Source organism: Vanellus vanellus (genome assembly GCF_965231255.1).
Source record: "Vanellus vanellus genome assembly, chromosome: 5".
NCBI lineage: Eukaryota > Metazoa > Chordata > Aves > Charadriiformes > Charadriidae > Vanellus > Vanellus vanellus.
In genome coordinates, this window is record NC_138910.1 from 24,076,180 (window position 1) to 24,103,274 (window position 27,095).

The 27,095-nt window shown below is 38.3% G+C and overlaps 1 protein-coding gene across 2 annotated transcripts in view; it reads right to left on the reverse strand.

Annotated features, from left to right (window-relative positions):
• LOC309672823 (neurabin-1-like) overlaps nucleotides 1-26,316 on the reverse strand; it is a 43,241-nt gene extending 16,925 nt beyond the window's left edge. The window contains exons 1-12 of one of the 2 annotated variants that reach the window (XM_082484427.1): nucleotides 24,288-26,316; nucleotides 12,217-12,349; nucleotides 11,583-11,703; nucleotides 10,957-11,061; nucleotides 10,665-10,785; nucleotides 10,037-10,180; nucleotides 7,969-8,022; nucleotides 6,013-6,242; nucleotides 4,219-4,315; nucleotides 3,949-4,138; nucleotides 2,962-3,113; nucleotides 1,805-2,129 (exon numbers count right to left, since the gene is read on the reverse strand). In XM_082484427.1, the coding sequence (XP_082340553.1) occupies nucleotides 1,805-2,129; nucleotides 2,962-3,113; nucleotides 3,949-4,138; nucleotides 4,219-4,315; nucleotides 6,013-6,242; nucleotides 7,969-8,022; nucleotides 10,037-10,180; nucleotides 10,665-10,785; nucleotides 10,957-11,061; nucleotides 11,583-11,703; nucleotides 12,217-12,349; nucleotides 24,288-25,901 (3,286 nt within the window). In that variant the 5' untranslated portion in view covers nucleotides 25,902-26,316. The remainder of the gene's footprint in view (nucleotides 1-1,804; nucleotides 2,130-2,961; nucleotides 3,114-3,948; nucleotides 4,139-4,218; nucleotides 4,316-6,012; nucleotides 6,243-7,968; nucleotides 8,023-10,036; nucleotides 10,181-10,664; nucleotides 10,786-10,956; nucleotides 11,062-11,582; nucleotides 11,704-12,216; nucleotides 12,350-24,287) is intronic. The other variant, XM_082484426.1, reaches the window with a different exon arrangement.
• Between the last annotated feature and the right edge of the window lie 779 nt (nucleotides 26,317-27,095).

Consider the following 27,095-nt stretch of genomic DNA (forward strand, 5'->3'; position numbering starts at 1 on the left):
ACGTAGGTTTTAAGCTCTGCCTTCAAGACAGCTCCTGGCATGAAGTAACATATACAGATGCCTTCAAGGATCATAAAAAGCAAAAATCATGTTTACTATACAAAGCCAAGGACAACTCCCCCCCCCATCAGCTAATAATCCTTCCTGAAACATAACAGTTATCTCAAAGTTTACATGCTGAATAGTCAGGATAGTCAGGGTTTTTTCCTTCCCCCTCCCCCTTTTTTTTTTGTGTATCTGATCAGTAGTTTCTGATCAACATCAGAACTTTATCTAATTAATTAACTGCTCTTTCTAAACATGTAGCATCCAATAAATTGTAACTACCAGTTAAACTGGTTATTTTTCCTGTCAACTTAAATACAAAACCAGAAGAATTAATTTTAATATTGGCATTTGTTTCCACCTCTCTCTCCAGAGGTAATATTTTAAGACAAGAGGTAATTTCTAAACCACAGTACAATAGGTTAAAATATAGACTGATACATGAATGAATGTGAAGGTAATAGAAAGGATTATTTCAATGAAATAATAGGTAGACATTTAAGTATGGTTAGAAAGCAACAATCTAGGAGAAAGTAGCATTTAATGTCATTTTATCTTCAAAGAACGAGCTTTCAATACTAATCCACATCTTTGATGTACTGCATTAATTAGCTCTTCCACCGACTTTGCCAATTTTAAGAAAATGTTTGCAATGCCTCAGCCATCACAAAAAACACGCAGAAAAGAAAGCAAAATCACTTATATATGAGGTACTTATTTTGATAAGATTTTTCCAACCAACAAAAACCAAAAAGAAGCTGTGGTAGAGTATTTTTGTTTAAGACTTTATAGAAACACATAGAATGAGGAGAGTATAAAACAAATCCTGTTTTCAGGCTATCAAAAGAAAGGCTTTGTCTGAGCTGTATAGAAAAGACAGCAAGTATAATCTGCCTTTATGTATTGTGCTAGCTGACTAAAGGAAATATCAAGCATTTAAAATATTCTATCTGATCCCTTTTAAAATTATTCATAAGAAAAAAAGCCAAATATTCCTATCAAATAATGATTAGTATTGACTAGACTGTTTATAATCCTTTTAACCTTTTCCTGGTGAGAAATATCGTAAGAGGACAAGATGAATAATGCAGTAATTCCCATAACATTCAGAAGCCGTATCTTGTTTAAACACCTGGATAATATCTGGAAACACAAAGCCAAAATTGAATTTTTCTGGGAATCAGGAAATCAGCCAAACTTGCTCTCCGATAGGTTGCTACTTATGATGCTAGCGTTTTGCAGAAATGTCCTAAGACATTTTCTGATTATCCACAGTCAATCACACAGCTCCCCTCTAGCTTCTGTCAAGACAACCATTTAGACTCTCTAGATTTAGTGCTTTTACCAATCTGACCTAGACCTATTCCTTTCTGCAACTGTCTAATTGAAACAGCATTTATTCTGCAGGCACCTTTTAGATTCTTGGAGCTATAAATTATTTTAGAAATGTTGAGTTTTTGCAGAAATTGGTAACTAACTTGTTGCAGAAGGAATTAAAAGATAGATAAGTGTATTTCAGAACATACTACTGTTATATCAAAATCTTTCATGAAGTAAAAATAGAATACAATGAACTTTCATACTTTTTTTGCTAACTTCCAACTTTCCTGAAGAGTTAACAAGTAGTTTTAGAACAGGTAATTAGTTTTGTAGTCATTCATTTTCCCTAGTAGTTTATTGTTCAATATTCATTTATATCTAAAATCTGGAATACTTTAACCCTGAAGGATTAAAATAATAATAAACCCTTAAGTCTTACCTTTGGCCTCTTTCCCTTTCCCTTTCCCTTCTCTTTGCTTAATATTCTTGGGATACCCTTGAGGAGAATTTGGAGCCATCTCTTCAGGAGGAGGTGAACGAGTAGTGGTTGTGCTATTTTCATTGCTTGGTTTGTGTACTGGAGAAGAGTGTGTGGAAGCAGAAGGACTTGAGTCTAGAGGGCTTTCTGTGCTTTCTGTTTGTTCAGGCTTTTCACTCTTTCGATCTATGTCATCCAGGTGTGGGAAAGTTAGTTTTTCACTCGTTTCTAAGGTTTTGGTTAGGTACACAGTGGAAAGCGGAACAGTATCTTCTGAATCCTCATCCTTCAACAAATTGAAAAGTTATTTTATGATAAGCATGACAAATAATCATTTACTATCTGATCTTTTACAAGGATGTAAGGATATGCTGTGCTACACACAAACTTCCTCAGTTCAGAAAATTTTAATTTAATCACTTGTAGAAATCATCTAAATCACATGAAGTTGATTTTACAGACTTTCTTTTATCCACCCCTATACAGATCTTTCTGCACAACCCACGTCATCTTTCTCTAGCCAAGTCAGAAATGTTCTGGTACATCCTGGCTATTTCAATTCAACGCAACCACTTTTCAGTCTAACTGAAGTAGTTCAGTCTTCTCCCTCTATGACAGGCTCTCTCATATACTGACTATATACACTTCAGTATTTCAACTGTTTTCCAGAAACCTGTGAGAACATTTTACTGGTATACTTTTTGTAGATTTAAATTATTATTTATGGAATAATAGAAGTTATTATGGAAAAATTGAAGCATTTCAGAAGTGTTTAGTTTTTGAAGAAGTTTGGTAACTAACTTGTTTCAGATGAAGGAATTATAAGATAAGTAAGCATATTTCACAACATGCCACTGTCGCTATACCAAAATCTTTCAGTAAATAGAATGCAAGCTTGCACACTTCTTTGTTCACTTCAAATTAACTGTGCCACAAAGAATATGCCAGAGATCACGTATGTGGTATGAACCCAAACTGGGTTTTTCACTTGATACAAAAAATATGATGCTTTGGCACAGTCTGAATGAAGCACGGACAACACTTACAATTGCAAATACAGATAAAACTGAACATACGTTCAAGCTTATGAATATATAATTATCTATCAATATCAGTACCTGTAGATTTGCAGTCTGTTGTCCAGCCCCAAGAGATTCTTTCAGCTTTGATCGAGAAGGTGGCTGGCGTTTTACTTTCAAAGCAAGCTGAGCTTTTGCTTTGTGGGCACTGGTGTCTAATCTGGGAGTATCCCCAACAAAAGCATCAAAATCTGCAACAAATATGTACTACTTTTAAAAAAAAAAAAAAAACCAACAACACAACAACTGGTAGGCAAGTTCTCCAACCCACTGTCAAGATAAATATTCAGAAGTGAAATCAGAATTATTCTACCTGTTGACCATTACTATATGAAAAAAACTGGCTTATATACTACTACAATATTTTAACATATTGTGATAGCAATTTCTAATTATTTTGAAATACATTTCTACCCAATTTCTTCAGTTAAAAAAAAAATCCATCAGGATATAATTGTATCATGGCTTGAAAACTGAATTTATTCTCAAATAGATGAAAATATGTGTCTCAAATGTACTTTCCTATCCTTGTTCTTTAAGATAGAAACTCTTTACAAAGTACATAAGCATCTACCAAATCTTTTCACAATGTGCTACTCATTTGAACCACCACCTGATATTTTATAATATTCTGGGCATAAAATTACAAGACAAAAAAAGTCATAGCATGTTTTGGTGTAAATCATAACTTACAATCAATGGGATTTTAACTGATGTATCTCAGTGGTTTAGTCCCACTAACTTTACTGGTTTCTCTAACAGAGAATCTGAGGAACAGTGAGGATGGATCTCTCTCCATCTATCCCCTCTTTCCCCCAGCATTTAAGAAATACAATACTCAATACTACAATACTGAAAATGTTGAGGGACCTAAACAAAAATATCCACACTGTCTCAGGTCAAACATTTACCCAGTCAGTAGAAAGTAGCAATCACTTAACTTCTTTTAACAACAAAAACGGACTACACATATAACTCCTCCTAATTTTTGTTAAACGCAATTCTAAGATCCTACAATCTACTTACCAGAAATTAACATATCTGAAGAATTTAGTCTTTCTTCTATTGATTCTGTTTCTTTTTCATTTTCTTCTCTTATCTTCGACTGTTCATTATATTGGCCTGGACTTTGACAGCCATCTTCCAATAAACTGTCACCTCCAAACATATACGGCATTCTCTCATATACTTTTAATTTACTTTCAAGCTCTGAAATCTGCAAGAATTAAAATTCAGAAGTGAGATAAACTTCTGCATTCTCAGAGAGTTGTATTTCAAAGTATAATACTGCTTTACTTTTTCCTGATATATTTTCAGCTGTTCTGCATATTGCTGGTCTCTCTCTTCAAGTAGCCTTGAATGATCCTCTTCTTTTTTCATGAATTCTGTTTCTCTGGTGAAAGAAATACATACACATCCATGAAACAGTAATATATAGAAATATAGAAAAATATGTAAAATAGAAACATACACAGTTGCATTTACTAAAAAGCATTCTCTTAGTAAACATTAAAAAAAAAAAATAATCAGTCTGTAAGGTATAACTGATTCATTAATCTTGTAACATCACAAAGTGACCTATGTATTTGTATGCTTCTACTTTCCTCAAAAGAAAATACATGTAACATTATAATTTACTCTGGGCTAACAAAAGAAGTGTTGAAACACTTTTTCTACAAAGTTACAACCATCACTCCCCCTTTGAAAGCGGCAAGCAAGTTGCATATACATTTAAAGCGTGAAATCTATGCACAACTCCAAACATTACATCTTACTCACTTCCACAGATACATGCACACACAGTATTTTCCTTCCAAAAGCTATGGTACAATTCTTTGTAGGAAAATAAATTGCATTTCAAGTTTCTACTTGGTTCATCCTACAGAAATTGCAATGGCTGGGTTTTGCAAAAAGAAACAATGATTACAAGAAGGAAACAAAAATAAAAGCTGCTTTTTCCTGCAAATCAGATGGAATAACATACAAAAACCAAAAATTAAGTGTAGAACATCTACACGAAACACAAAAGCTTCAGGGACAGTCAAAAATTAAGTGTAGAACATCTACACGAAACACAAAAGCTTCAGGGACAGTCAAAAGGAGTAATGGGAATTTGCTAAACAGTGAGAAAATGGAAACTAGCATGTTAGAAGTTGTCTTAACGTACTTTTGAACTTCCATGTGGATAAGCTTGGGAGGAGAGGGGAAAGGAGACCTTTAAAAAGCTCAAACAGCACAAAAATGCACTGTGAAAAGTATCATTTCTGGATGTAGACTACAGAGCAAAAGATCATGCAAACTGCCTTTAAAAATAAGTAACTAGCGGAGAAATTGGCAACAATACAATTATATGGTTACAGTAACTATCAAAAGCAACAGTTGTGTTCCGTATTATCAAAACACTTCTACAAATACTTTGCAATTAGCTCTTGTTTAGCTAAGAGGAAAGAACACGGAGCAACTAGACACAACCACACAACAGCAGTGTTCTATTACCTCTACAAAATCCCCAAACCTGTTAATAGATTGAATTGATTGATTCATGCTGCCATCTTGATGTGCTAGACACATATCCCAAACTCTTAATTTTTCTCAGAATTCCTTTTACTCCCCCGACAAGATATAACTCCTAACTCCAGACTGAATCACATGTATCTGGCTCTTATACATCCTTTGACGTTTACCCTGGCTGGAACATTGAAGTTGGTCGCAGCTAGAGGGTTTTTCACAAACAGCAAAAGGTATTGCCAAATACCTCAATGCCAAATTTTAAGCAGTCCTTCCGAACGTATAGATGCATTACAGTTTTTCAGCTAAGTTGTTTTAAATATTTGTTATTATATATTTAGTCTTTTTCCCTAAGCTTCGAATCAAAAGCAGCAGCAAAATTTTTGGAGAACTTTTACAGAAGCTGGTGACTTAAGCTATGCAAGAATTCAGCATGTATAGCCCACTGCTTCCCTAAACGCTGACAAACGAAAAGAAAATGTGTTAAGCAAATCCTAACCCTAGGCATCACTGTCAGTTTTCCCCATAAGGTAACAAAACATACAAGCAAGAAATAGAGAACTGGTATTTTGGGGTACTTACTTTTGTTGGTAATCTTTTAGCAATTTCTTGGCCTTGTTGTATTTCTTTTCAAGGGCATCACATTGTTCTTGAGTTTCTTTAAGATGCTCGTTTACTGTTTTGCATAAACTCTGTGCCTCTAACCAGTAGGTCTCTAACTTTTTAATTTTCTCTTTGCTTTCGTCTAGGTTTTGCTGAAGTTGGACTCGACTCAGTTTCCATTCATTCTTTTCTGCTTCAACAATTTTTAACTGAAAAGATTAATACTTAAGGAATTAATCTAAACTAAAAGATTAAATAAAACCCAGTTGTTTATACATGTTTAAGTAGTGAATAGCTAATAACAATTAAATACTTACCAGTAATATGAAAACAAGACACTGAACTTTTAATGAAATTGTATCAACTCTTCCAACCTTTGCTAATCCAAGTAAGTTTAGAACTCAAACCCAAGAGTCTTTTACTATTTCCTCATTAGCATTACTTCTTATTAAAGAGATAAAATGAATTGGCAGCTTTATTGTCAGCTTATGTTGACTTGTTCAAGATCTCAAGATCTCACCATCTCTTAATACCTCTGGAGAGGCCTATTTTGATTACCTTAAAAGGCAACTGGAGATACAGAATTTTAAACTGTGTAAGACAAGCTCCCAGTCCTACTACTTTGTTACCAACAGCTTTTTGAATAACGCGAATGGGACCGGTTGATCTTCTCTGGTACTTTGTAAGACACTGTCTTCCTAATAAATTATGATGTACCATACCCATGGTTTGCTTGCCTCGGGCTAATGTATAAAAACACCAGACATTTCCTCAACAAAGAAAAGGGATGGGGCTCCTTCAGCCTGACAGCAGCCACACTATAAAAGGGAACGTTAACATGTGAAGTTCTTCAGGCCTTGGAGGAGCGAGCAGGCAGGATACCGCTTAGTTTGTCCATGCCTCCTTCTTTGGGGACACCATTTACACTGGGGAAATCACGGCTTTTGAAGCCAGCCAAGATCACCTGCTGATGGAATAGAGATGTTGAAAGGACCAAGAATGTCTTGAATTAAAAATAGGGCAGTAAGTTGTACTAATGCCAACATTTTAAACAGCTTTTTAGCAATCCAGTTGGGCCAAATTTCATGAATACCGCAAGGAGGAGGAGCACTGTCAGAAATAAAGATCAGAACTGTCATAAGAACACAAAGAAGTTTTGGCTGCCTTGCCTCTCTACATTTGCAGCTCCAAATGCAAGAAAAAACCCAATAGATACCGTTACTCAAAATTATTGTAATTAGAAGCATTAACCCCTCCCCACTTGCTATCCGCCCCCAGCAATGTGCTGCAACTTGTCCTAGGGCACACATTTCTCAGCAAGGCAACACAGAAGGGCAATGGAATAAAGGAAGCTGCTCAACTACAACAAATATTTCCAGAAAAAGGCCATGCACAGATCTCCATCAGTGGAAAAAGCAGCAAAAAGAAAAAGAAACCCTTTCTCAGTGAAAGGAATTGTTGAACCAATCCTCACCATAAACAACAACAACAAGCTGGAAAAAACTCTCTCCCCAGAGCAGGTCAGAAATTTGAGGAGGGAAAGAGGTGAAACAAGGTAACAGAGATAACCTTCCAGTAACAGAAAGTCAGCCACCAACAACTGTCTCCAAATCCACACTCAAACAAGACAAGTTCTATCCACTGAAAATGTTCTTACTATTTGTTTGGGAGCTTGTTTCATACAGTACTCCACTATATTCAGTTCTACTCTAAGCAGTAATACTGAAGCATTCATTTCATATATATATATTTTTTTTAAATTTGAGCACAGCTCAAATACTTGTCTTTTATAACACAGAGTGCATAGAGCCTGAGGCCTAAAACAGATTGCTGCCTTCTTCGTTCAGCCTATTCCTGATAAAATTTGTAGGTAGAAATAAAGAAAAAAAATCCAAAACAACCACCACCAAATAATAAGATTCTTTGAAAACTTACTTTCTCTTTCAGTTGATTCACTTCAGCTATTGTTACCGCGTGTTTTAATTGTAGCTGAAACAAACAAAGAAAAATTGTATGAGCACATACAAAATGACACTTGAAATGTTGGTTTTAAGTATTTGTCTGCGATTCCCTTCTTCCTCAAACCATTTTTATAGTAGCATAAAGTCAACTTAATTGTTTGTCAATTCCAGTACAAGTCATCATGAGCTTTTATTAAAAGAAGAGTTGAACTTGAATTAAAACCAAAAAAGTTCCACAGTACTCTATTTGCTACAAAAATAAATACATGACCACCTATAGTTAAATTCCCACATTGTTGTCATCTATTTTAACCTCCTTGCTCTTCTTAATGTATAATGTTTCCATGTGCCAGGAGAATGAAAAGGCAGCAATGCACTTATGATGACAACTGCTACACAGAATCAAGTAAAAATTTAACAGTACTAAATATTTTTACTTATCAGCATTTACAAATAAACATGCTGGCTTTGTTTTAAAATTAAGCCTTGTAACTTCACAATGGATAAAGACTACACCTAAGCTAAATGTAAAGATTACTGTTAACAAATCTTAAGAAAACAGCACACATACGAGCGCAAAAGCACTCAAAGCACACAAAGTTATTTCTTGTATCTCACTTTCCATCTGTAACCCTGGGGGCATTTATTTTCTTTTTTGGCAAGGCATAGTGCACCAAACACACATTAACACACATGAATCCATGACTATCCTTTATTTAGATTATGTTAATAACAGCATAATAATGATCCTAGCTGAGAATTCAGTTATATCCCAAGTAAATGAGGGGATATGAAGCCATTCCCTCTTGACAGAACAAGAGGGAATGGCTTCAAGCTCCAACAGGGTAGATTTAGACTGAACATTAGGAAAGAATTTTTCACAGAAAGAGTGGTCGGGCATTGGAATAGACTGCCCAGGGAGGTGGTTGAGTCACCATCCCTGGATGTGTTTAAGAGATGTTGAGATGTGGTGTTGGGGGATATGGTGTAGGAGAGAACTTTGTAGAGTAGGGTAGATGGTTGGACTCGATGATCCCAAGGGTTTCTTCCAACCTCCAACCTAGACAATTCTATGATTCTAAATATAGCACTTATGAAAAGACGCTGTAGCCTGCTTCTATGCTTCCTAATCTAGAAAAACTGTAAATGTTCTCTAGTGATCAATAGAATTTCAACTTTCAAATTCCTCAATGACATCATCAATGTTATTAAGACAGCAAACTTAAAGAGGACTGCAAAATACTGATACTTGATGAAAATAAGCTGATGTATGCACAAATGGCATCTGAGAAAACAGTTTCTTTGCAGTATAATTTTCTCCTCAGGAGTAAAAATGACAGGGACTTAAATCTACCAAAGAAGCCCAGACTGCTTAATGCCAAGGACCGCACCACTTAAATCCTCCACTAAATTCCACAGAGCTGAATAAAGCAAATATTCTCCTTTATAAAAGCCTTGGGAAAAGGAAACCCAGTTTTCCAATTATGTTAAGTTGCGATTCACAGTCTGGAACACCCTATTTTGTTTACAAATTCATTACTTCCAAAAAATACACCATAAAAAAAACCCCAAAACAACAGAACATCTAACCACAACACTCAAGACCATTCAGAATAGGCATATTCGTCCTTCCATGCTAAAGCCATTCTACTATGCAGAAAATAAACGCAAAGTCCAATGGGCCAAAGAAGAACTAAGAGAAGCATCATGTCTATTTAATGCAATGTTCAGACATCACAACAAGGAGGGAGATGGTGTTGGGTGGGATGGAAACAGACATTTGTTTGTTTCCAAGGGCTTTTTTTAAATTTGAAACAATCAAAGGACCAATTAATATAAATATCTATAGGGAAGCTGGGATCAGAAAATTACAGAAGACCTACATTTCAGGGGCCATTTACCAGAGAGATTTATTGGCTATGTTGGGAAAACAAACCCAAAACCACACTGAGGGGGACACGAAGGAGATTATATCTAAATCTTAGAAGGTTCAGATGCTCCTCAGTGCATCACAAAGAATATTTAAAAAACTGCTACCACACCTCTTTAAATTTAAGAAAAGATTGTGCTGAATCCATATCTAGTGGTAATCCAATATCTTCATTTTCAGGAAGATCAAAAACTTCTACACATTTTCCATGTAAATGTGACTCATATGTATCGTCATCATCATCATAGTCATCATCCTGACAAAACAGGAAAATCATGACATTCTGTAACACACACACACTTTGCATTATGGCAGCAGCAATAACAAAAGTACACAATCAAGGAATCCAAACAGTTGCAAAACTTTTCTCAACTATTTACTGTTCCTTTTTGGTTTCTTATATCTGTGACAAGTTTTAAAGATTACTTGCAAACATATTCATCAAAGTTCCACAAAAGACAGCTAAGTAAGCCATGCATGAAACAATCACACACAGGTGATACTTAAAAATATCTATTGGATGATTGACAAATTGGAAGTATAGCAAGTAGGAATAATCATGTGGCTTAATAATAGTAAAGTATGAAGTTTGTATTTTCTGTTTTTAACAAGTTGTCTGTTTTATCCTTTTTTTTGCTTCAATTTGATTCAACAAACATTTATTCCACTTGCAGAAGTTATTGCATGTAGCAGTATAATCATGTACCTTTAAAAACATGTAAGTATGTATGATGTTTTACCTGCTCTGTATCATCATGAGCATAGTGCTGCTCATACAGACATCTCTCTTGCTCTAAGGTCTCACTAATGAGACGGGCTACTTCACTCTGTGTCCCTGGCTTCTCTCTCCCAATCAGAAACCTGCAGAAGAAAAACAAATTACCTTGCAGCAAAAAGCTTAAGATATGCTTAAGAAATTAGTTTGCCATACTGCTGCCTTTAACAATGTCTTTATAAAACTTTCAAATTATGGTTTCATATTTTCCACTATTGAAAAATGACAAAGTATCATTTCATAGAAAACATACGTACCTCACTGTGCCTTTGGTGTTTTTTAATACAGTGGCTGCAAATAACTGAGTAACTCCCACTAGACTTATGTCATCAACCTCAACAATCTGATCATTTACTTGAATTCTGCAAAATAAATAAAACTTAGCTATCAGTTCAACAAAAATATTTTGGCTTGACAGATTTTTGACATGACAAGTATCACTTAAACCTCACTAGTATTAACAATGAGAAATTCTGAGTCCCAAGAAATTCACTGCTTAAAAACAATCTTCTGATCCTCAGTTATTATGCAGATTACCAATTAAAATTTACATGGTATTTGCCTTGATAATTTTTTAATACTATTTACACAGTGATTGGTGTCCCGGGGTGTCAACATGGGTTTATGGCACTTTTACACATGGGGACATTCTAAGCTCTTCTCATATATGCTGTAAGTAGATCTACACTTATTTTGCAAAAATGTCCTATATTAAACAAGACCTGTTTTTTTTTTAAAAAATAATGTAAAGCAGGAATGTAGTATTTATTCGGCTGCATTCAGCTTTTGTGCTTTTATTCACAGTATTCAGCCTATCCAATGAAAATGACTGGGCTCAATTAGAAATTTGTAAAAAACACAATCAATTCAATAAAAAACTCACCGTCCATCTCTCTGAGCAGCTCCCCCATCTGTTATTGTTTTTACAAAAATACCTAGTTTTTCCAGTCCCTGATCAGCACCAACTCCCATTCCAATAATACTGATGCCCAGACCGCTGTCACCTAAGGGATTAAAAAAATCTAACATTAGCTGCATAACACAAGATGTAACACTTAGCAGTAGTGACCTGTTTCAAAGTGTTCCAAGTCCTTCCGCACAAGAGATATGAAAATTCACTTAAAAGAAAAAAAAAAAAAAAAAAAGAAAAAAGATGACAACATATTTTCTATATAAATACCACTTAAAGCCTTTTTGTTCTGTAGTTATGACTGCCTGTTACATTCAAAGATTCAAGGTATCCGGAGGAGATAGCAAGATTTATGAATTGTATATATTTTGGTGCAGATCTGCCATTCAGTAATGTAGCCTTCCTGACTTATTATTTAGTATGACAACTTGCACTTAGTAGAGGCCTGTCCAGTTAACATTCATTAATTGCAACAGAAATAGCCACAAACGAAAGCCTGAACACACATTCAAAAATTCAAGACCTAAACTCAGGGAAAATACAATTTAAAATAGTTTTCTTTTGTGTGTACAGTATCTCTTGCAAATGTTCAAAGTTTGATTTGCACCTTTTTCAATTTCCACAGGAAACACTTCCATTTTTTCCACCCTTTTTTCAAGTTCATACTCAGCTGAGGCTGCCACAGGATCAACTTCTTCATTACGTCTATCATAGTCTTCGTTTGAGTAAGTACTGAAAACCTAAGAAAGGTAACAGAAAACTTTTTTTAGTGCTTTCCCACCCCCTTCCAAACATGATATAATTGAAAGAAAAGCAGCAAAGAAATTAAAGTGGTAATTTTAGAGAAATGATTTTTTAAATAACAATCAACTAAATAAATACTGCTGCTGTAAGACAGTTTCCAACTTGCACAGAAGTAACATTTCAGAAATTTCAAAACAATTCCTTAAACACTTTTTGTATTGTAAATGCACCAAATAGTTAAAAGCAATCAGTCATCTCCTCTTTGATATAGTGTGAATTTTTAATTTTTTTTTTTCAGGACTACATTCCCCCAAATCCTTCTTCCTCTCTTCTTCCCTCCCCCCACCACACACCATCTGCCAATTGCAATGCTTCAAACAGATGTAGTTTTCTGATTTTGCAAGGGAATCACGCAGTTTCCCAGGAAAAGGAAATGCCTTGTTACATACATTACTATTTTTAGTAATCACTCCAGATGAATTTCTGAACTGCTAAAAATAAAAGATAAATAAAGAACACAAATTAAGACAGAAATCTAGAAAGGAAGAATGAGCTGCATGTAACAGGGTTAGTTTTACTTATTAGCAGGTTCATTAATTGTATTTAAATTCATAAGTTAGGAAAAAAAGAAAAAATAATATACCACCCCCCATTTATGTGAAAAACAAGGTTTATCTGCTTAAGTTTTTGCAGGCACTGAGTGTTTTACTCAACATCACTGTAAGATATAAAAGAGTAACAGATTGCAGCTGCAGCAGCCATATCCCTAATCAAGACCGTGCAGTGCTGACACAAAGTTAATTTACACAGCCTACTAAGTTTTTGCAACTTTTGCAAAAAGTTTTCCCACAAGACTACCTACACAGTTAACTCCAATCACGTAAATAAGACAGAATTAACTGTAATTAGCTGTAATTAACACTTTCCCAGTGAATTTACATCTGCTGTACATATGGTGTTAGCTCTGCCCAGCAGTGGCCTCAGACACAGGAAAATGGTCATCGAAACAGATTACCAAAAAGCAACTAATATAACTCAGTATTTCTCATGGGGAGCTTACTGCTTCACCTCCAGGCTATAGCTGGAGGACAGTTTCACAAACTCTTTGCCAAATCCTGCAAAACAGCTACTCCAGAAGCATGGCATGGCCATATAGCAGTCCTGTAAGTAAGCAAGATTTGATCCACTTGGCTGAAAGGGAAGGAAGAAAACCACTCTTGGAAGTCTTATGTTTCCCCCAATAAAAGAACCTTCCTGAAAAGTTGTTCTTCTTAAGTCTTGCATAAAGGTAAATAAACTAATAAACTCCTTTGGACTATCATACAGACACCAGCGGGCAGTAACTAGACACAGAAAGATGACAAGGGTTGCACTTACAGTATGTTTTCCATAAACTTTACAGAAAAATCTGCAAAATAGGCAAAGAAAACCAACCAAATGGCCTCAAATATCCTTACTCAATCACTATCAGAAAAAAAGTGGCCAAGTTCTTTAAGTTAATCTCCCTCCCCACCCCCCCAAATCAGTCAATAGAATATGAAGCAGAAGCATTTAATGAAGCACTATTCTCCCTTTGGAAAAAGACCAGTCTAGTCTGGTTCCTTTCCATCTCAATAGAAAAATCAATCTCTTTAAAAAAATAGTCAACAATAAGATGAATTTTAAACTAATAACAAGAAGGAAGTTCATGAGTGGACAAATGATTAATGAGAATATTTGAGTTCTTGAGAACAAATCAAATACTGGGGCATGGAAAAAAAAAATCAAGTTTGCTTATTTCTACGTGTACATATGATCTAGTATTAATGATATGACTAAAATGTTAAAGATCACTAACTATCAAATGGCTGAATGAAAAAAATGTGGAGAATAGTAGTAGTTCACTTTGGAGACACTGACAACTGTATTTTCTCGATTCTTTATAACTCAGTGACCTAACTCACAAAGCAGAAGATGATGCAAGTAGTCACTATCCACTGAAGAATTACATTAGCAAAGGGATGACCAGCTCCTTACACAACCATTTATAAAGCGCTGAAAATTTGGGGGAAGCAAAGTTGTGCCATCAAAATGGCATTACATATGTTGCAAGTCTTAGGCTGCCAGCACTAAAATATCTCTGGAATTTCTAAAAATTATTAAATATTTTTCCAACTTGAAAATAATAGCATTGTACTTAAGAGTCTCATGGAATTTGTCCATTTTGACACAATATTGATCATAGGAATTGAACATCTGCTGGGACTGGATCATAGAATTTAAAGTTAGTGGTGGTTTCGATTCCAGTGATGTTTATAATTGTTATTCATAAAATAATAACACAAACTTATCTATGCGAATGAAGAGTACTAATATTTATGCACACTAGCTTTTTAAGAAAAACTTATCTCAAATTGATTCTGAATAATCCACCGAGAGAAAGAATTCACACTTGTCTCTTAAAGCAACAGATGACAAATATGTGAGAATGTTTAGGTAATATCCTAAAAACCATAACCTCACAATTAAGACAAGATAGACCTGTTTCAGAATACTAAGAAACAGCCCCTTGACTTCAGAAAAATAATTTTGAGGAAAAACATGAATTTACAAAGAACAGAGGAAAAGCATAACTGATATATAATCGGAAGCCAAACACTCCAATACGAAAAAGAAAAGCACACTAAGAAAACTATGGCCAAAGAGTCAAGGGCAAAAGACAGAAATTTTTATTGTGTATGTGTGGAAAGATAACACGGTATTCATCTTTTATGAGGTGGAAACAGTAAAATTTTTTATATCGATACAGAAAACACAGAACTGCTGAACAAGTTGTTTTTGCCAAGCAGCAAAAGTAACATAAAACAGAGTTAAAATGTAGATAATAAATAATATAATTTACAAGTTACACAGTTTAGAAGATTGATGCGAAAGCTAAACACAGTTTGTCCCTGCACTGTGTCTGGCGGGGTTTAGTCACTGAATCAAATGCATTAGGGACAAAAGAAATTCTAATCTTACTATTTAAAAGCCACTGCTAGCCAGAGATTGTAAAATTATTAGTGCACAAGTGATATTTTTAAAAGATATGCTTTAGCAAACACAAGTTATTGTCTCAACATAGGAGAAACCAGATGAATTTTACTGTGGAAACCATGTGAATTTTACAAGCCTTTTACCATAGCTTGTTATATATCCAGAAGGTTAGCCTAAAATTAATAACTTCTGGATCCTGTCAATCTAATCAATGATGAAAAACCCTGCTATGTGAAAAAAGAATTTCTTTTTACACTCAAGACCTCTTTTCTTCAGAATGAACAAAAATAATTTGAATCCAAAAACATTCTGACAGGGACGAATTTTTAAGGACTATTTTAATTAAATTGTTAAGATACATCACTGGAAAATTTCAAATATATATTTAGTCCTTGGACAGCAAATATATTTGTTTGGAGACAGAACAAACTGCATTCTTCACACCAGGAAAACTAATCACTTTTTGAATGCAAAACTCAGTCCGCCTCCTTCTATGAAGACGCTAATATCAACATCATCAAGATCAGCACTCAAAAAAAACCAACGCAGCCTACTGTCTAAAAGATTCTACCGTTCAGTTCCTGTTACCATACAGAGTGAAAAATCTCCACTATATCATCTTAGTGCTATCACAGAAAAACAAACAACAATTATTTTGCTTCATTAAAACTCTTAGCAGTACATAAAAAGCTCTACTTAAGAACTATGCCAGTTTTAGCAGAACATTAATTTTGTTAGAGGGTAACCACCAATTTACCACGTTTGCATGAAACTGCTACAGAGTCATAAAACACAGTCCAAAGACCTCCATTCCCATATTCATTTCTAGCAGATAGATTTGTTTGTGCCTGATCAAAAGCAGAACATTAAAAAAAGTAATTAAAAAGTAAGATTAAGAAATCAATAACCGCCCAGAAGGGCTCCCAACTAATTGGGATGGAAGCAATAACAACATCACTTTAAAATTCTCATGTAACACCACAGTATTTGCTGGAAAGCCTCACGCCAGTAACCCTTAACAGCTGAGAGAGGCGCTGAGGTGTCCCTGACCTCCCTGCCTGGACACAGCACCCAGCAGTGACTACGCCGCTTGGGTCCTGTTTCTTCCGAAACACCATTCTTACTTTGAACAGGTGAGTTCACTGACACTCAGTAAAGCCAAACATTCAAAACACAAGTTACAGCTCAGGGAAAATTATCTAACAGTGAATGGTTTCAGCTCTTCAAACTGATCGCCTTTGCGATGCCCGGCAAAATGTGAAGTGCCCAGGCAAACACGAATAATTATTTGAAACAGCAGCACTGAAGTAGGACTGAAGTATAATGTACACTTTACAGTTTGCTCTTACAATCTCCCTCTTCAGTTAAAGTAGACCTCTCGTTACCGCTACCCTCTTTTCCCTCTGTTTCCGAAAGCCACCCAGTTAGTATTTTATTACAACTTGTTATATTTTAAGTGAAAAGTGACTATACCTGATTTAAGTCAATTCATGCTATCAGATCCTTTAAATCAGCAAACAGAAATACCTTGCTCACTCTTTTTTTTTTTTTTCCCCCCGAACACTTACACTTTTACTCTTTTTCAAACTGTTAAACAGATTATTATTATAAGCCATTACACCCAACGCAGCATCTTCTGTTACCGAACAGGTGGACAGGCAGGCTGTGCATGCTTCGGCACTTGATTCTGTAGATCTGCATGACTTAATCAAAAACTCCAACCCAGTCAGTTTACATAAACGCATAAGTGCAACCTTGCTTTAGATCCACAGTACAGACAATTTCATATAGATAATACCATCATAACTAAACCAGTTTTTTTACCAGTCTCACTATTTTCTACTTAGTTTTCAATGAAACCAGTAAAATTCATTCTCTAGTCCTGTATTTCACTACAGTAGCAAAGGCGCTGGAGCTAGCTAGAGAGCAAGAAAGACAACACGGTATCTGTTTTGGTCAGGTTATGCTATCTACTCCAGAAGGAGAAACACTCTTTCACTTCAGGTATTTCATTTTTAAGTCCAGTGAAAGAAATACTGAAGACAGAAAAGCATCCATTCAGATTCGGTGCACTGATTTTATGTCATTTCAAATATTCAGAGCAGAAGTTGAGACATGATCCACCTTCTCCCTCTGTGGAAGTGGAGCTCTGCTGTGACCTGCTTGTACTCTACCACCATCTCAGTTGAGGTGGCATTGCTCTCTGACAGAGAGACAGAAAGACTCCAAGTAAATAGGATATGACCAGAAGAGGCAAAAACTACTCACAATAAAGGGGGGACACCCCCCAAAAATCTTGGCTTCTGAAAGACTTCGTATATAACGAAAGTGATTCAATTATGGACATCCATAAGCTACACAGGTGTCTTGGTACCACAAATTTAAGCCTGGCAATCCAAAGATTTAGATATGTGTATTTATTTAGTATTCACTAAAACAAAAATCTTGACCTGACCAAATCTAAATAGCAAGCAAATTGGTAAGTAGAACTTCAAAAGAGTAACAATGAAGATGAAAATAGTCCAGCTGGCTGTTTTCTAAAAGCCATAAGAAGAAACAACAACAAAATAACCCTGCCGTACCAGATCAACTCAACTAATCTGCAGTAATACTGTCACTAGCAATGATCAATTCCCCAGGTTTGAAGGGGAGGACCGTCTCACTACACCAAGACACATCAGAGGGTGCTGGAGAAAAATGAGAAATTAATCTAAAAAATTTGCATGATGCCCTTTGGAATGATACTTTACTACTCAATAAAAATATAAGAATCCTGTAAAAAATTCTGCTACGCTGCATCTTCATGATCTCAAGATTTCAAAATATGTACTCAGATAATAGACACACTTTTTTACTGATGTCCTTCTGAGTGCTCACCTTCTCTTTTATGTTAGAATGATATGAAAAGGGATAATTTATTTTTTCCATCTCTCAAAAGGTAAACTACAAACAAGTTTCAGCTACTGCCTCTTCATTTTCAGTCTAGGTTAAGTATTCTCAGGTGCTGATAACAGCAATCATCATCAAAAAGACACTGAATCTTCCAGCAGCCTAACTGTTGAGGTAACCAACTTGTCTCCTATAAATTTGCTGACCTTTGTCACCTCCTCAGCATTTCTTCTGACTACATCTCCCATGAAATCCTCAAGAGCCTCCTATTCACCCGCTTTACCCCCTCCTGTTCCCCACAGCTATTCTCAAGAGCAAAACACAGCAGAGGCTGGATGTGCATAGTCCTCAGCTAACACTAAGTCAAGAAAAACAAGTAACTTAAACTAAAGCTGCAGCCCTGCCATCAGGGAGGGCACAAATCTGCAACTCTGATACAAGTGCTATTTTTTCCCCAAACCAAACAGTATTTTAAAAATATCTCTCTCTTCCCTCGCAAATCTGGGTGAAACTGCTAGTAGTTAGATGGAGTGAAAAAGGAGTGAGGACGGGCTGGCGACACCCATAACCTCAGCGTTCTCTTATTTGTACATTGTTTTATAGCATCATCAAGCACATCAAACAGGGCAGCTGGTATGTCATATAACTGCATTTGGGGAATAATTCAGTCAGAAATACATTGAGATATTAACGTAAAGAGTCAAGCTCCTTCAGCAGTGAACCAGGAAATAAAAGTAATTTCTGTGCTTTTTCTGTTCTGGTTTAGATTTCTGCTCTACAGCCCCATACCCTTGCACTGGACTCTCATCCAAAAACTCTCAAAATGCCAAATCAATCTCCCATTGTAAAACTTAGATATCAAATATTTCCTAAAAGTCAAAACAGAAGACATACGATTAAAAAAAAAGCCAAAGAACACTTGAGATGAAAGTGTTTCTTTCTGGAAAGCTGAACAAAGGTCATGGAATTAAAACATAATAAGGACCAGAAAGGCATCAGAAATACCGGATATGGAACTTTCTAAAACCAGGTAAATCTATAGACAGAATTAAATGCATTTAGGCTCAATAAATGTTTAACTTTCATGAAAATTGACATTTCAGTAAGAGTTTAAAGATTATTTTTCCTCAAAAGGGGAAAACTTTCCCCACCAAAATAATAAAATTTTCACACGTGTGTGAATATGTACCTTCCTCCAGTTAATATCTGTGTTTTTAACATCTCATAAGTTAAGTTAGCCAGCAGGAAATGGCATACTCTCAGATGCAGGCAGAATACAACAGGGTTACTTTTTGTGAAAAGTCACTGAAAGGTACTGTGGAGAGTTTTAAGCTTAAGATAAAAATATGAAGAACAGTTGTTATGAATTTAAGTTACCAATGTTGTAATGTTGATGCAAGTGCTGTAACAGAGCTTCAAAACAATTAAAATCTATGAGTTACAAGAAATTGTCATTGCAAAAGATCTCAAACAAAGCACAATGGAAATACACTTACATTATTTGTCTCAAGAAAAAAAGCAGATGACTTCCTACATACAAGTCAATTCTGTTTAAATCTACTCTCAAATCAAATCTCTCAACCTACACTCACGTCACATACTTGTTTCTTAATGCCACAGAGGTATTTTACTGAAGTGCTTGACCAATAGCTGACAAACAACTGACCATTTATGCAGTCATCAATTCTCTAATTACTGAGGAAATGCCAGGGTTTGAGTCTCTTCCACCAGTTACTGTATCTTGTATCCCTGTGTATGACATCATAAGTATAGAAGTTACAGTTCAAAAATCAGAGGATGTATGAAGCTGAGGCACTACTCTGTGACATTTTGTTAAAACAATGTTCAGGAAACTACACATTGACCTAGAAAAATTGTGCATCTCCTAAAAGTGGTAAGCATTTACAGATATGCTGTTATACAGGAAATGTAATTCAAACATATCTTCATTTACTGCTTCATTAACTTCCACAGTAATCAGTTCTGTACTAAAAAGATTGAAGAGTATGCCAGCCTGAACAAGATTACTGTTTGTGTCCCAGCTATACATAAAATAGCTCTATTCCGATGTGCAAGACAAATGGCAATATTGTGACGGATTTCCATATTCTCTCAGAAGCAGCTGATACTTGGCTGGTTAGGACAACCACACACAAGCTATGAAACTGCTTTCAGTTTCCTTATTCAAGAAGTAAGTTTAAACTTCTGCTCAACTGTGACAAATAGAAAAGTAAAGTCTTTATGAAGCTTTGGGTTTTTGCCTTTTTTTTTTTTTTTTTTTTAAACTGTGTTCTTGACAATCTTAAAAGAAAGTATTATTCACAAAAAGCTGGGAACAGACACTCCCATGCAACATAAACTGGATAACGCTGCTAATTAAACAGACTTACGGAAGCAAATAGCAGCTGTGCTATCTTTTCAGTTTACCTAAGCTACAGAATTTCTAAGGCTCATAAATGGTTGCAGAAGTTCGTCACAGTGCTATTAAAGGTTTTGAGGACAAAGTTTGACACAGTCAGAAATAAAAACATCTCAAGAAGTCAATTTGGAAACAGGCATTTGTTTTCCCAATGGAAAGTTTCAAAATTACAAATGTCAAACTGCACTCAGTGATTACATTTATGTTAATTAAAGCCTTTCAAGGTAATCACATAATTGAAAGTGAGTTTAATCACTACATTACAAAAGCAAAGTGAATATAAAGGGATGACAGCACAGTTACCTGAGGAGTTATTTGCACTGTCTGTAATGTGGATTGTTTACACAGTTTATTCAGAAAACTTCAACACAAAGACAAATTCAGTTCCCTTGCAAATACCTTGGACAGCTGAGTGTGCTTTACATTCCTCACTGGCTTCATATGTGGCAACAAGAGACTAAAAATAGCTCATGTACCATAACACAAACCCAGTCTGTGAAGTTCTGCTAATAGCTGTACAGTATCACTCTCCACTACTGTAGGAAAAACAAGAGCAAGACATAACGTTCCTTAAGGCCTGCAGAGATCAGAGAGCAGCAGGACTTAAAGAGTTAGGTCACCCATAGCAAGTAAGAAATTTTCCCAGACTGTTTATCACCACCTTCAACAGAACTGAAACATTTATTTTAAGAAGTCTCATCTATGCTTATTTTCACAAGCACAGAGCAATTCTTTGAGTATTTGCATAATTATTTTCCATCTTTCCTGAAATTATCAGATCAAATTATGTTCCTAAGCCCTGCTACAGATGTCAACAATTATGGATGTCTAGCGTGGGTCAGATGCAGAGCTAACAGTGTTAGCTGCCTTAAACACCCCCTGGGAGCTCCACAGTCTCCTTCTTTTACTCAAAAGCCTTGCCAATTTTACAACTGACTACAAACTTCGAAACAGAGATATTAATCAAGTTCTCTTTGCTGCTGCAGCATAAATACTATTTTTAGGTGCCTGTGTATAAATTATATCCATTACCTACACACATATCCAACTTTGCTTTTGGGTATATCAAGTACAACAGTCAAGAGCTCCATCGCTGCAAAACCTTGATGAACTTAGAACGTGCTTTTTCTTCCCCAAACACCTTCCGAATGTTTTGAATTCTCCAACTTTATCAGACACCTGCTAAACAGCCACTGCAAAAGACAGAGATGGTTTCTTCATAATCACTAGAGAAATGCAGAAGAAAAACAAGAACGCCAAGGCCAGCCTGACCTCTCTAAGGAGCATCTACAAGGAGAAACACAGACTTTCTCCTCTAGTGGCTATGGATGTCTGGAATGGCACTCACATTTCAGTCAAACTTACTAGTCTAAATAAAGCTGAAAAAAGAAGCTACTAGGATACATTTCTCACTATGGCACTGCTCTGAGCTGTGGTGGGGACCAGGAATAATTTTTTGCTACCACTCAGGATTATTTTTTTCTCTCCCAATTTAAGATGCGCAAAAAATCTATGCATGAAGCCAAACAAGAAAGATTTCCTTCTGTGAGGTGAAAGTGGGATTTTCTAAAAAGTTAATGAGATGTTAAAGATTTCGGGGAAGTGCAAAGAAAGTTGGAATTTTTTATTTTACAGAGCACAGAAGCCAAAAACCATATACCAGGACTCACTCCCACTAAGTATCATAGAAAATATGAAACCAAAAGGCAGGCAAGGGGAATGAAATCATTGCTTAGGCATGAGGAACAGAGGGGAAAAAGCTATTGAAAATGACATACAGAAAGAGATCCCTATACCCATTATAGGAAAGATACAGTCAAGTTTCACTGAAAAGGGATCAAGGAAGGCAAGTATCACAAGCTTCAATTTTAGGGCCTTAAAAAGGAAGTTCACTGACCATATTGATATTAAGTACAGTTTATTCTGCCAATCCAAGCGAGTGGCAAGAACTATGTTATTTTTAATGGAAAACTGCTACCAGTTGCTACTAACCCTTCATCTCTTGGTTGTCTAATTGATAATCTGGTACAGGTTCGTTCCCATGGTTTTCTGAGAAGCAGCTGTAATTGAACAGGCTAGTTACCAAAAACTGAGTTTTGTCGACATGAGAGCTTCCATCACAATTGGCACAGAGATTTCTACTAATGCTTTCAACTAAGTCTGGCGTAGACATAACAGAGAAGGCAGGAAACGTCTGTTACAGCCACTGTTTCAGTGGGATTTCAGCAATGATGACTAAAACCCTGCCTGCAGCAGAAATTCAGCAGTCTCTCAACGAGCACACATTTGCAGTAGACTCTACATAGCACTTTCCTCAGACACTCAGTGCACAAATGCGAGCGGAAATGGACTGATGCCCCTCCGGCTCTCTTGCAGCCCTCACCAGACTCGTTATTCATTTTCCAATAGTGCCACTCTCCCCTCCCTTCAGCACTCCAGGTCATTGCTAAAGAGGCATCAACTACAAGAAAGCCATATAAAGCCAGCCTGGCTATGGAGAGACTATAAAAAACCACATGCAAAAAAACTCGCATTTTGCCACACCCAAAACATTTTCTGGGGTACAGCACTGGTGCGTGTTTAGCAAACTGGGAAATTACAGCTCTCCACTGCAGGAAGCATAGAAGTCAACAGAATTTTTACATCCCTCTGATCAGTAGAAGCAAGTCCTGACTCTGTACAAACAAAGTGTAAAAATTGTTTATTAAAGATGATATTTTTCATTCATGTAATACCAGAAGAAAAGAAGCATGCTTAAGAAAGGCTGGATAGTTTCCCATTCCATCCTGGTCTGCATCTTCCAATTCTCCTCCCAAACTTTAAAGAGAGACTAGAATAACTGAAGCCTGCAACGAGACTATGGGTAAACACAGTTTGAGCTGTGGAATGCCTTAATTTGCGGATATTTTTGGTGAGGGAAGATCAGACACCTAAATCTTTTTGTTAGCGTTGTAACTTACACTACTCCTCATTATCCAGTCTGCCCTGTAACTTCTACTTCTGCAACTTCTTAACACCAAAATGCTCAAGTTAACACTCCTACAGTTTGTTCACCAAGCCAGTATAAAAAACCAACCAAGACGTATATGGTTATTATTAGAGAGAACTCTAAAATCTTAAATAACAGGAACCAGTCAACTGAGATTTTCTCAGTTAATTCTGAAAACAAGTCTGAAGTTGAATCTGAAGGTTTGCTGTGGCAGGGTTTGTTGTTTTGTTTGGTTTTCTTTAAACTTTTCTACAAAAAGTAAAACTGAAAAAATCCTTCCTAATACAATGCTTCAATTTTAAATCAATGAAGGCAAGTATTAAGGTCATGTGCTTGTATCTATTCCTGAAAGTTCAGTGTTCCTTAAAATGTCCAGTAAGTAAAAATCTCACATGTCTCACTATGCTGACTATGTTAGGAAGCTGCTGTGATTCAGAAATCACTCGTGACTAACTTACAACTTTTCTGAACAGGAAAACTATTCAGTTTTGAATAAAAGCCATAAACTTACACTTCCTAAAGGGTTTTTAGAGCTTTGAAAAAAAAACACCACAAAAAGGTATTTCCTGGGCATTTTGACTGCAAAACAGTAAAAAAATAAAGAAAATTCAAATGTACTTACCTTGATGGGCGCTGTTGAGAACTTGACTTTTCGGTCTGGCTGAGGATCTTCCTCTTCAGAAAGTCCAGGAAGCTCCTCATATTCACTGTCATACATATACTCCTCCTCCTCCTCCCCCTCCAAAATTTCTTTGCCTTCAGGCCATTGGTTTTCTGGCTCTGTATCCCTGTCATCATCAAAAGCTGCATTCTCTATTCCAAAAGCACTGAAGTTCTCGCTCTGCTTTTCTACCACTTGCTCCTCTTCTTCAGTACCTGTTTCCTGCTCTAGAACATCCTGAACTCGTGTAACTGGACCATCTCTCGCAGACATCCCATCTCTTTCTTCTTCCCGATTGGTCTCGCTGCCTTCCGTAAACTCTTCTACCACTTCCAAGGAGTAGTCGCTCCTCTTCCCTTCCTGTACTTGAAATCGGAGCGGCTGATCCTCTTGAACAAAGTGATCTTTCTCCCAACCTTCTTTTTCATGCCCTGAGGTTTCACCTTGTGCAACCAGCTCTGCGTAAGTCCCCTCCATGGGGGAAACCCGGGAGAGAACACTATCAGATCTCTGATGAGCCTCCTGACCAGGCGTACTGCCCATATCCCACAGGCTTCTCTCAGGTACCAGTTGATCTCTTTTGTCTTTTCCAAGTGCCTCGCTCAGCTCATCTCTGAGGATCATAGGCACTTTGGTGGACGCAGCCTTCGCCTGACATCCTTCAGCAACAGCAGATGAATCCAAGCTGTTGTGGCCTCTCAAAGGGTCCTGGCTCTGAGGACTATCATTTTTGGAAATCTCTTTGGATTCTTCAGTATCACTGTCACCCAGAAAGCTTTCCAGCCTCCTAGAAATGGGCCCTGCATTCAGGAAGGAGGATTTGGAACCGCTATTGGGATGTTGCTGCTTCAACTCCTCAGTACCTTGACTTTCAACTTTCTCCAGCGCAACTGGAAGACTCCCTTCTGTATTAAAACTGAAGGTGTCCACCACATTGCTGCAATCAGAAGCTGAACTGCGTCTCCTCTTATCCTCACTTCTTTCACATTTGCTGGGGGAGTATCTGTCCACTGAGCTCCGTTGTTTTATATTTCTCTCAAATAGCTTCCTGGTCTCCGAAAATTTTTCAGCCAGGGCAACTTTGTCCAAGTCTGCCTCATCGTTGCTACGGATGACCTTGTCGACAGCAGAAGGCACAGACAATGAATCCACGGGACTGCCGCAGGGGCTGGTACTTGTATTAAGAAGATTATTTTTTTGGACGAGGAAAGATGGGCTACCTGGAGAAGGTCCGTACTCTGCTGCTGCGGCCCGGCTGATCAATTTGGTCTCAGTGGGTGGACTGCTTTCACAAGAGGGTGCAGAAGAAGAGCCTCCCATTTGCAGAAACATATTTTTGATCTTATGTACTCTATTGCCATAAGTGGCAGCTCTGCCTCGACTGTGCGGGTCATTTCCCCCTCCATTGGAAGAGGTGCTCAGCTTCTGATGCAAGCCGGCTTTGTTGGAAGCGTTCTCAGTATTGTTTACGCCATCAAAAGAGCATTTGATAGCATGGAAATCAGATTTATAGGCATTTCGGTGGGGAGAAGCACTTCTTAAAGTCCTTTCCCCTTTGCCTTCGGTTTTCATCATTGTCAGAGAGAGAGCTCCCTCGACTCCTGAAGAAGAATGGGGGGGGGATGACTCCCAGGCACAAAGCTTCCACCCTCCAACGCCAGGCAGAGCAGATCCCACAGAAGATCCGAAGAGCAGTCTTTCACTGGGCCAGCCTCCCCGCTCGCACTGAAATGGAGCGCCGGCGAGCGAACGTGGAGGGAAAGAAATCACAGCGCGTAAGTGGCCACATCGGGTATTATCCCCAGCGCCGATCCCGGTATCCGGAGAGCCATCTGCGGAGAGACAGAGAGTTTCCAGCAACTCGGGGCCTCGCCGGCGTGTGACACGAATCCGAAACTGGCGGTGGGAACCGCCGCCCGACACCTCCCCGCGGGATAAAGCCCATTGTGTCCGCCGGGACGCGCGGACCCACAACCCACCCGCCCGGCCACCGACCTGCGGGCTCCGGAGGAGGATGCGGCGGCGGCGGCGGCGGGCGCCCCCCCCCCCCCGCTCCCCGCCTCTGCCGCCAACGGCCGTCCCGGCCCGGGCGGCGGGGGAGGGGGCAGCGCCAAGCCCTTCCCGCCGGCCGGGGGAGGCTGGGCCCCGGCCTGACGCCGCCGCACGCACCGCGGCTCGGAGGGGCCCGGGCGCCCCTGCGCTGCCCGCAAGGAGGGGGGAGATTGGAGGGGAGGAATTGGGGGGGGGGGGGGGGGGGGAGGGGGGAGAAGGTGGAAGCCGCAAGTTTCGGCCCCAAGTTGGGGCTTCCCCGTGGCGGCGCCTCTGCGCCTCGGGGCCTTGCGGGGCGCGCAGTGGAGCCCCCCGGCTCCTGGCCCCAAACTTTCCGAGCCAGCCTACCTGGGGGCGGGGGTCCCGCCGGCTCCTTCCCCTCAGCGCCGCCGACCGCCCAGCGGCCGCGCACACCACGCCATCATTATCCGCCGCCAGCTGCCCTCCTTCCTTCCCTCCCTCCCGCCCCCCGACCCGCCGCAGCCTCCGCCGCCGCCCCGCGCTCCTCACTCCACCTTCCGCCCGCCCCCGCAGTGGCGCTCCAAAGCCGCCCGCCCCGCGCGCTGGCTCTCACGCTGCTCGGCGCCCTCCTCCGCCCTGTGTCTCGGGCCCGCCCGCGCGCGCTCCCTCGCTCGCACACAAAGAGAGGGAGCGGCGGGCGCGCCCTTGTTCCTCTCAGCATGAGGGAAGAGAGGGGCTGATGGGGGGGCGGCGGCGGCG